The sequence below is a fragment of the Daktulosphaira vitifoliae genome, unplaced genomic scaffold, assembly GCF_025091365.1.
Source record: "Daktulosphaira vitifoliae isolate Bord-2020 unplaced genomic scaffold, ASM2509136v1 Scaffold_2, whole genome shotgun sequence".
NCBI lineage: Eukaryota > Metazoa > Arthropoda > Insecta > Hemiptera > Phylloxeridae > Daktulosphaira > Daktulosphaira vitifoliae.
Window position 1 is genome coordinate 38,643,008 of NW_026099573.1, and position 10,199 is coordinate 38,653,206.

General features: G+C 25.3%; 1 protein-coding gene across 1 annotated transcript in view; it reads right to left on the reverse strand.

Annotated features, from left to right (window-relative positions):
• LOC126898635 (sodium channel protein Nach-like) overlaps positions 1–2,397 on the reverse strand; it is an 11,092-nt gene extending 8,695 nt beyond the window's left edge. Inside the window, exons 1-3 of the mRNA XM_050672885.1 lie at positions 2,309–2,397; positions 1,631–1,834; positions 834–993 (exon numbers count right to left, since the gene is read on the reverse strand). Of these exons, the coding sequence (XP_050528842.1) occupies positions 834–993; positions 1,631–1,834; positions 2,309–2,397 (453 nt within the window). The remainder of the gene's footprint in view (positions 1–833; positions 994–1,630; positions 1,835–2,308) is intronic.
• Between the last annotated feature and the right edge of the window lie 7,802 nt (positions 2,398–10,199).

Here is a 10,199-nt window from a genome sequence, read left to right on the forward strand (position 1 = left end):
TTTTATCGGGATGTTTTTTGTACTTAAAACTGCCATAACTTTTTCAAAAATGAACAAATAAAAATAATATTTTTTTGTATTGAAACCTTAGATATTTCCCTTTCATTTGATATAATTTTTTTTGAATATCTAACACTTATTCTGCTCACTGGGAGGATTTAAAATAGTAACTTTTTTACAAAAAATAACTTTTTGAACTTAATTTTTGAAAATGTTCCGGAAATATTGCGTCCTTTAAACATATATCAAATCAAAGCTTATTTTATGTACTATAAAATGAAAAAAAAAATTTGTCCCGACGACCTATCTTCTATGAGCATATGGCTACCATATTCAAAAATATGCTATTTTAACAAATTTTTTTTTTTTAATTCAACTCTATCTACAGATTTGCATCGAAGCGTTTTTTATAATAGTGATTTTAATCACTGTCAGATATCATCTATACTGTACCCAACTATGCCACGACCCCACTGTGCCGCCACCCCACTGTGCTGGGTTTTTTAGAAATAGATTTAATTGTAATTTTAATTTATTTATCCCTAATGTTTTATCTTATTTTATTAGTACTGAAAAAATAAAAACTTAAAATTTAAATATTTTTCAATAACTAATCATTTTATTTATGATGTTTTATACATATGTTTTTGTTCTGCCATTAGAATAAGGACGTCATTCACGGCAGCAGATTATAGATTTGGATACCTAAATTATTATTTTTAGTATATAGTGCGATATCTAATAAAATATTGGAATATTTAAACAGTACGTAGCAAAAAATATTACTACAATATTTTAATTTCTAATATAACATTGCTTTATTTAAAACTTACCAGCTTCATGATGTTGATAATTTGATCTGTGGGTATTGTAATGTATGAATGATTTTTGATGAAATTTAGTGGTTCACTGTAGAACGGAAATCGCATAATTGATAGAGCCGTTAAAGAGTTCAAAAATTTTTGCCTCAATGCTGAGTTATTAGGATATCGGCTAAAAAACATTTTTGTTCTCTGATAAATAGTAAATATTATATTTTAATNTCAAGTTTTTGTTCTCTGATAAATAGTAAATATTATATTTTAATTAAGTACTTTAATATTGTCACATTTTATTATCCATAAAAACTCTCATTAAACATTGCAAATATTTTACAGGGTGACTCTTTAACTACACCTCATGAAATATCTTCAAAAATATTACAGCTAATCATTATTTTATTATTTTTACAGTAATAATTTAATAATAATCTTTTTTGAGACGCTTTACTTAAAAATTTAGTTTTCTGATATCATCCCTTTACCTTTAACTCATATCAACTTTCGATGTTCAAATACAAACCCAATTTTTTTATCATAAAATTTATTTAATTGAAAAAAAATGTTTGCATTATTGAATTTTCAACGAGTTACTGCTGTTTGAAACGTATGTTTCTGTGCACGGAGTCCCAGCTTCGATTCCCAAAGTACCAACAAGATATTTTGTCATTTTTTTAATGACTTATTTTTTGAACATACGTAATATTTCAACTGGGTGACTCATGAATTGTTTAATAATAAAAGTGGTGAACTTTTTATGTATCCATTGGAATTATTTTATACCTATTTTAAGATTTTATGCATTTTTATACCTCAATGAAAGAGCTTTGGTCTTAGAATACAAAATCTTATTGATTGGGCATATTGTTAAAGCAGGAAAGTCAATTTTACTTAGAGGATATCGTGGATCATCCACAACTACTTGCACTGGGGAGTTGATGTAAATATTCCACCAGTAGATGAGCAGAATAAAAATCGTAAAACTTGCAACAGTTAATAGGGATATCCAAATTACTCTAAAAAAAAAAAGGAAAAACATATAAAATAATTAGTGTTTCTAAATTTATTATATGAGTAAAATATTCAATTATCATATAAAATTTCAACCGTGATATTTTATATAAAAACATATAATTATGTACATAAAACTTCAAGTTGAAAGTTAAACTATTCTTTATTCTGTAGGGGATGCAGAGACAATGCGTAAAGACAGATCCCTTAAAATATTGGCTATTAAAAAATAATATTCAGTGATGAAATTCATAAAAAGTTGTATTTTTTAACGAATAAATATTATATTCTCTCCAATCGAAATAATTCTGAATCTACGCTTACCACAAAGTGAACATAAAATATACTGAGTGTTTAATAAGTAAGAAAACAGATCAATTGTTATAAACAATGACAACAATCGAAATCTGTTTCCTTACTTACTAAACACTCTATATAATAATTAATACACCTAGTATATTATATCGCAACATTTTTACCTTTCCCAACGTTTTGCATCTTTTTGAACTACATGACGTAGACCATGAATGGTACTAATTTCACAATATTCTCGCCATATATCTTTCATTATTTAAGACAATTATTTGATAATTTTTCTAATACTTTAAATTCGTAATTTGGAAATATACTAAACATTTATTTTAAGTAAAAGAAGGGAAAGAAATTAGACCTGTTCATACAAAAAAAAAAGACAATATATATGTTTACTTATGTAAGTTTTATCGTTCTTTCTAATACCAGCAATGGTTTTAAAAAGGACGTTAAATATGATTAATGATAAAAATGAATAAAATATACTTAGTCTTGTAAGTGTATAGTATAACTATATATTATATTAAAGCTATCACTATTGATCAAATGCAAACAAATTCTATAGAAAGGTTGTAAATAATGTACGTAAAGTTGAATAAATATTATAGTATTAAACGATAACAATCATATACTTATGAAAGTGAATAATAAAAAAAAAACACGTCCCTTACTGCGAATACAAATTTTTTTTATGATATGATATTCCTAAATATTAAATAAAATTTCTAAGGGAGTTTTTAGAAATAATTATGTATATAATGCAATATATAGGGTTTTCAGTATGTAAGAAAACGGGTTTCTATTGTTCTCACTGTTTGTAACAATTGACTCGTTTTATTAATTACTGAACACTCTGTATAATGTTTTATATTATGTTATATATAATTAATTAATCTTATAGATTGTTATTCTAAAATAATTTTGAGTTCTATATATTAACTTAAATGAATAAATGAGTATTAAAACAAAATAAGTATTAAAAATTTTAATTAGTGTAAAATTAATAAACTTTAATTGCTTTTACTTCTTAAGAATACAATTACTAATAATTATATGAAATTCAAAATTCGTAAATTAATTCGTTAATTTATAAAATGTTTAAAATTATTAACAAAATAGTCAGAATAAAAGAACTGATATGAACTAAAAAATACTTATTGTCTGTTTTCCCAATTTATTGAATTTTTTGTTTAAAATCAGAGACTGGAACCATATTTTTTATCAAATAAAGTTTGGATTCGAGATATATATATATAAAAATATTTTGAGATACTGGTTCATTTAGGGTATTTTTTATACTTGACACATAAATTGTAATTATTGAAAAAAAGTTACTGATAAAAGTTAATTTAATTAGGTCTGAGTCGTTCCCAATTTTTGTTTTGGGATGGGGAATATTCACAAGAATTTTTTCACTACTGCCACAAGTACAGATTAGAAAAGGAGTCCGGCAAGATTGCGTTCTCTCACCTAGCCTGTTTAATGCGTATTCAGAAAATATGATGGATGTATGTATCGGAGGCGATAGAAGTGGGATGAGCATTGGTGGATCGAAGATTAAAGTAATTAAATTTTGCAGATGATCAAGCTATAGTTTCTGTATCGTCAAAACCACTCCAAGAATTGATAAATAAAATAAATTGTGCAGCAAAAAAATATAATATGAAAATAAACGCCAGCAAAACCAAAACATTGGTGATTGCAAAAACAAAGATACGGACAGAAATTTTAGTAGATGGATATATTATAGAACAGGTGAACCATTTTTACTAACTAGAGCAAACGATCACGGATGATGCAAAATCCAAAACAGAAATTAGGGAAATAATTGGAATGGCGAAGAATGCATTTTACGAAAAAAAACATATCCTACTATCAAAGAAGATAAATATTATACTCAGAAAATGGATGCTGAAGACATACGTATAGCCTATAACAATATACTTAGCGGAGACATGGGCATACAACAAAAATGAACAAGAATCGATAAAAGCATTTGAGATGTAGTGCTATCAACGTATGCAAAAGATTAACTGGGTAGATAGAATATCAAATGATCAAGTACTACAACAAGTAAATGAGCTAAGGATAATGATAGATAACATAAAAACGAATAAATTACAATGGCTAGGACATGTTCTGAGATATGATAGACCTATTCAAGTAGTACTTGAAGGAATAATATCAGGGAAAAAAGGAAGAGGAGGACCTAGAGCAAATTTCATATCACAGATATGTGGAGAACTGAGCCTAAAATATATAAAATAAATGATATTAAAAGGAAAATAGAAGACAGGTAGAAATGGAGAAGAATTGTAGGAAGGTAACGCCAGTTAGAAGACTGAGAAATCTTAAGAAGAAGAATAAATAGGTGTCATTTGATAAATATAAATATAAAAGCACATTCTCTAATAAAAGAAATAGTATAAGAAATTAATACAGAAGGCTGATAAATTTTTGTGTGTTTACACGTGTGATATTTATACGAACAGTTAAGGATATATTTTTATTTTATCGATAAAATAAAGATTAGTTTAATAACAGCAAAATTTACATTTTGTATTATTTTTTTATTATTATCAGTATGATTGTTTTTAACCAATATGTCACTCATTGAAAGTAATCTCTTGAATCAAATATAGTTACTGACAGCTATTCAATAAATACCTGTCATGAATAGTATTCACAAATGGTTTTTGGAATATAATTTTAGTCGATATATAGATATTTAAAAATGTACTAACATTAATAACTAGCATACAAATTTTACTTTTATATAAGTATAGCTATTAAAGTAATTACAGATCATAATTTTATCCTGTTATATTTATTTACTTATAAATGAAAATGTAAAAAATATCTCTTACTGGTGATAAACATTATCAACGGAACCACGAACAATATAAATATATATTTATATTTTTTAATTTTCTCTAACTTCCCTTTTATTATTGCTAGCAATATGTCCATATAAACAATTACATATTTTCATATTGTACTTTTTAAATAAAATTGTACAAGTATACGGCAAAGTTAAGAATGATAGTGATAAGTTGACCAAACTATATTATAATTAATTATATAATTTTGGTGATAAACTTCTTAATGTAAAAACAAATGAGTGTAAAATCAAAATTATTGACTATTCTAGACTAATATCCTTAAATTAAAATGAAATTAAGAACAAATTAAAAAATCTGAATAAAGTTTTTACTTAAATTGATTGATAAACCTTTTTAATCGATATTATTCTGTAAAAACATTTATTACTATGTTCTCACCACTTATACTATACACGTTTTATTTCCATTTACTTAATTCGTAATACATATTAATTAGCATAGAGGGAGATGATGATGTGACAATTCTAATCGTCTGTAGCCCGGAGCTACTGACATCGAACTAACAAAGGGCAATTGTGTTTGAGTGACCGTTATAGACATAGCTTTCAATAGTATTACTTTCGTCTTATTTAAAACTTAACTTGTTTTATTCAACAACCCGTCTATCTCCAATTGTCATCGTAACCAACCAACTCCGTCACACTTGGATATACCTACTAACCAACTGTACTAGGATTCAGGTCAGACGTATTGTGAATTACATATAACTTATATTTACTGAACATCTAGAATATAACTTTACTTTGTCGTTGACATAAAACAATAGTCTAATTTTATTTAATAATCTATCCCCTTGTAATAAACCAAAAATAAAAAGAAAGAAAATAAAAAGGAAGAATGATAGAAAATTAGAGAGAATATAAAAAGGATAAAAAGGGTTTGCTTAGTAGATTATTGTAATCATTATTTATTATAAGTTTTGTAATTTTAATGTATATTTAATTGTCTTCAATTTTATTTAAATTAATTTTCTCATTAATTGTTTCTCTCATTAATTCTTAATGGTTTATCACGCAATAGATTGTTGGAAGTTCGAAAACATAGGTTAAATTGTACTTACCTTACGTCCTGTGTGATACAATAATATTTTAAGTAATCCAGTGTTGATTTCCGTATTAAACGCACTACGTATACGATTTACACTATATGTAATATAGTCTATATAATTGCTTACAAAAACGACTCAAGACTTTAAATAAGATGATTTAATTACACAAAGTCTAAGACTGATCTTACTTGTAAAAGATTTTAAACACTCTGTATTTTATTATAAAAACAATTTTAATTTTTTTTTATTTATTGATTTTTTTACGTCTGTTGAATAAGTATTTTTTAGAGAGTATATTTTATTGAGAGATCGACACCAATAATTCTTAAATTTTCCTCTGGCCTGGCCAAAACAAGATTCAGAAATATCTATATCTATGTAAAAAATTTATCAAGGCAGAATTGTGGTGGCCCAATGTGTCCCGGTGCTAAAATAAAGCACCTTGAAAGGATGCGGCACAATAATAACCAAGACAAAAATTAAACACTGCAAATATATTCGTAAGTTTCTCTACGTTGTCTGCCGGCGCGATGTTTATTAAAACAAAGACATTAGCAACGAGACTAGCTACCCAATACGCATAGGCTTACAAATATATTCTAACCTAATATACCTAATTCTAGAACAATGTCTAGTTGCAACCTTTACTCTGTCTGCCGGCGCGATGTTTGTTAAAACAAAGACATTAGCAACGAGACTAGCTACCCAATAAGTATAGAGTTGCAATACACTTAGTCAAATAAATTTAAATCTCAATTTAAATTGAGAAGATTGTGACCTTTAGCTTTGTCTGCCGGCGCGATGTTTGTTAAAACAAAGACATTAGCAACGAGACTAGCTACCCAATAAGAAAAGCTCACAATAAATTTTTATTATTAAATGAATATCTAAATTTAGGTTGGATTTATTGTTAAAATAAAATAATTTAAAAAAAATATAATGTTTAAAATATTATTTGATGTTTATTTTCATAACAAGAAAAATAAAATATTATTAATGATTGAACAAATTAAATTAAATTAAAAGATTCACCAAAACAAAATTCACTTTAAAATTTCTAAGTGTCATTTAGTTTTAAAGAAAAATATTCTAAGTCCAAATTAATTAAAAAATCGACTAAGTCCCGGAGAGTGAAATCTTGAGTAAAGTGTCGTAGATTTTGTGTATTTTAAAATCGTCAAAAGAACTGGTTTAGATGGGGAAAAATGGCTTTTTATAGTGTGAAGGGGGTAGCCCAGCGATCTCTACCGTGATCCTAGAAGCTGAGGCTTTGTATTGTAATTGGTTAATTAAAAGAGGGTCCCTGCGTGTAGGCGTTACTTAATAATTTCTACAAGAGGGAGATTTTATTGTATAATTAAAGGGTTATTTTGTATCTTAAATAAGAGAACCCTGTTTTGGTGATCTTGTATAATCATAATATGTGACATACATGAACAAATGATAACATCTTATTATATATTAATATTATATGTAATAATATAATATTACACCCTGTAACTAAGGTACACGATTGTCTGTATCTCCTTTAGGTAATTAAAACTCATTTAAGGAGATAGGGACGATATTTGGGCAGACGTCGGGTAGCTTCCGATTCTTGGTTTTGACCAAGATCCTCAACTAATAAACTAGTCCCTAACAATTCAAACAAAATAAGTTGATTTAGAACTCGCTTGTAGTAAAGAAACAAGGCTATATATGTTTTAAATTCATTTGTTCATTTTAAACTATTTTAAATAATAATTCTTATTATTTTGACTTGTTAATATTGATGTTTTTTAAATTTTATTTATTTATTTATTTTAGTAAAAGTGTGAATTTCAATTCATATAAATCTTAGTCTAATTGATAAAAACTAAATAATTGCATTCTAAAAAATAAATACACTTGTAAATATAAAAACAATGAATACTAACGCTAAATCAATGATATAAACTAGTAGTATATTAAAAAACAGACCATCAAAAAACCTTAAATTTAATGGTTATGCAAAACACTTCAAAATCGATCATTTTTACAGAAAACTATATGACTTTAGCATTAATGAGCTAAAAACTTTTTGAAACTATGTTTTAACTAAGATATACAAGAAGTAAATTTTCGGAAAATCTTTGAATGCCGTTAGATTTTGCCCATGATCTTTTAACAATCAAAGTTGTTTTCCAACTCATCAAGTAGTTCTAAGTAAGATTTTTACTATGAACAATATCTTTCAAATTCTTTTAGTATATATAGTTTCAATAACTAAACCATTTTCCTAATTTAGAAACATGGATAAACAAAATTTCATTTTAACAACTATGTTACATAAATAATACATCAATGTGTTATCTAATATAATTCTAATAATTATTAAATAAAGAAAATTGACGCATTTCAATAATATAGATTTCATCGTCAGTATTTTCATTAGTTGAATAATATTTAATTGTTCCTTGAGCTGTAAGACTCTTTTTAGTATTATTTTAATCATCAATAGTACCATGAATTAAAAATTTTCCAACTGGTAAATATACTTCCCATAAAGAATATCCTTTTAGTATTGTTAATAAGCTTCGAATCCGACTCAAATCATATTCCAGCATCCCACAATATTTTACGTTATTCTTTATGTTTAATTTTATATTCTAAAATCACTTTACGAAATTGAATGAGAAGAAGCTTTAGTTCTAACATTTTTCTTCATTCGACACTTGTTAAAGACGATTTTATTTTAAGCTCATATTTTTTTGTCTAAGAGAAATTATCCTTGTCATTAATTATTTATCTAAGGCAAATAAGAATTATTTGTTTATTTATATATTACAACTATTACATTTATTTTAACTAAAATGTAACAAATTTTATTTTGTATATTTTAATGTCTGTCTATTTAAATTATAAATAATTTATTTAATAATTTAGTTTTTATTATAATTGAAATTTAATTTTCCTATCTATCTATATTTTCTGTAAATCATTAACAAGATATTTATTATTAGTTTAAAAAATTACATAAACTATAACTTTATTATAATTCATAGTTCAGTTAGATTCTATGTAAATAAAAAAACTGAGTCTAGCACAGACATCAATAAATTTAAAATTTCAAGTTTGACCCAATTGGACTGGAAAAATATACATAACTTTTTATTCCATAACAATTTATAAATAAATAATAATTGTATAAATGTAGTCAATACAAAATTTTATTATAATATATGTATACTTCCTTTATTTTAATTCCAAAGGGTTGTACAGGTATTTTTCTAATACAAAAATCTCTATGAATGGTAGCATAGTAATTATAATATAATTAGAGTAAACAGTAAAAAATGACATATTTAAATAACATAAGAAAGAAATATAAGAAGATAAAACTTAGTGTGTCTCCAGCAATAAGTTTTTATTTATATTGTTACATGTAAATACTTTTATGTATACAACAGAAAATAATTTATCGCGCAATTTTGAGATCAATAACAACATTTAAGTGTGTGAACAAGGACACTCTTCGTCTTTATCATTTTTATTTTTTCCTAAAAAAAATTTAGTTAATTTTACATTTTTTAAATTGTTGGAAAATATTTAATTAATTAATTAAAAACTATTTAAGATAACTAAATATTTATAAAATAATTAACTTCATAGTAAATAAAGTTAATTAGTACCAAGTAAAACTGAATATTTTTATATGGTTTCCATTAGAAAAATATTTTAATTTTGTCCTGTGTTGATTAAAAAATTGTATTTAAACATTTTTGTAATCTTATACAAATAAAGTTATTTCCCTAGATTATTGCACACAACTTTTGATTTTAATAATTAATAAAATAATTCTTTTTAAAAAAAATGAAACGTATCGTTATTTATTTTTACTTTTCTTGTCTGCCATCTGATCACTAAAACAATAGACAACCATTCCAAGTCCAATAATAATACCCAATATTAGGTCACATGAACACATTTTAATGCTATTTGTTTTCAAATTGTTTAATAATAATAATACTATATGGTGTTCGTGGCGTTGGGAAATAGTTAAAATTAAAAAAATAAGATTTTAGCTTCGATGCGAAGCTGAGATTGTATTGGTTTTACTAAAATGTGTTTTTTTTTTTTTTTTTTTTT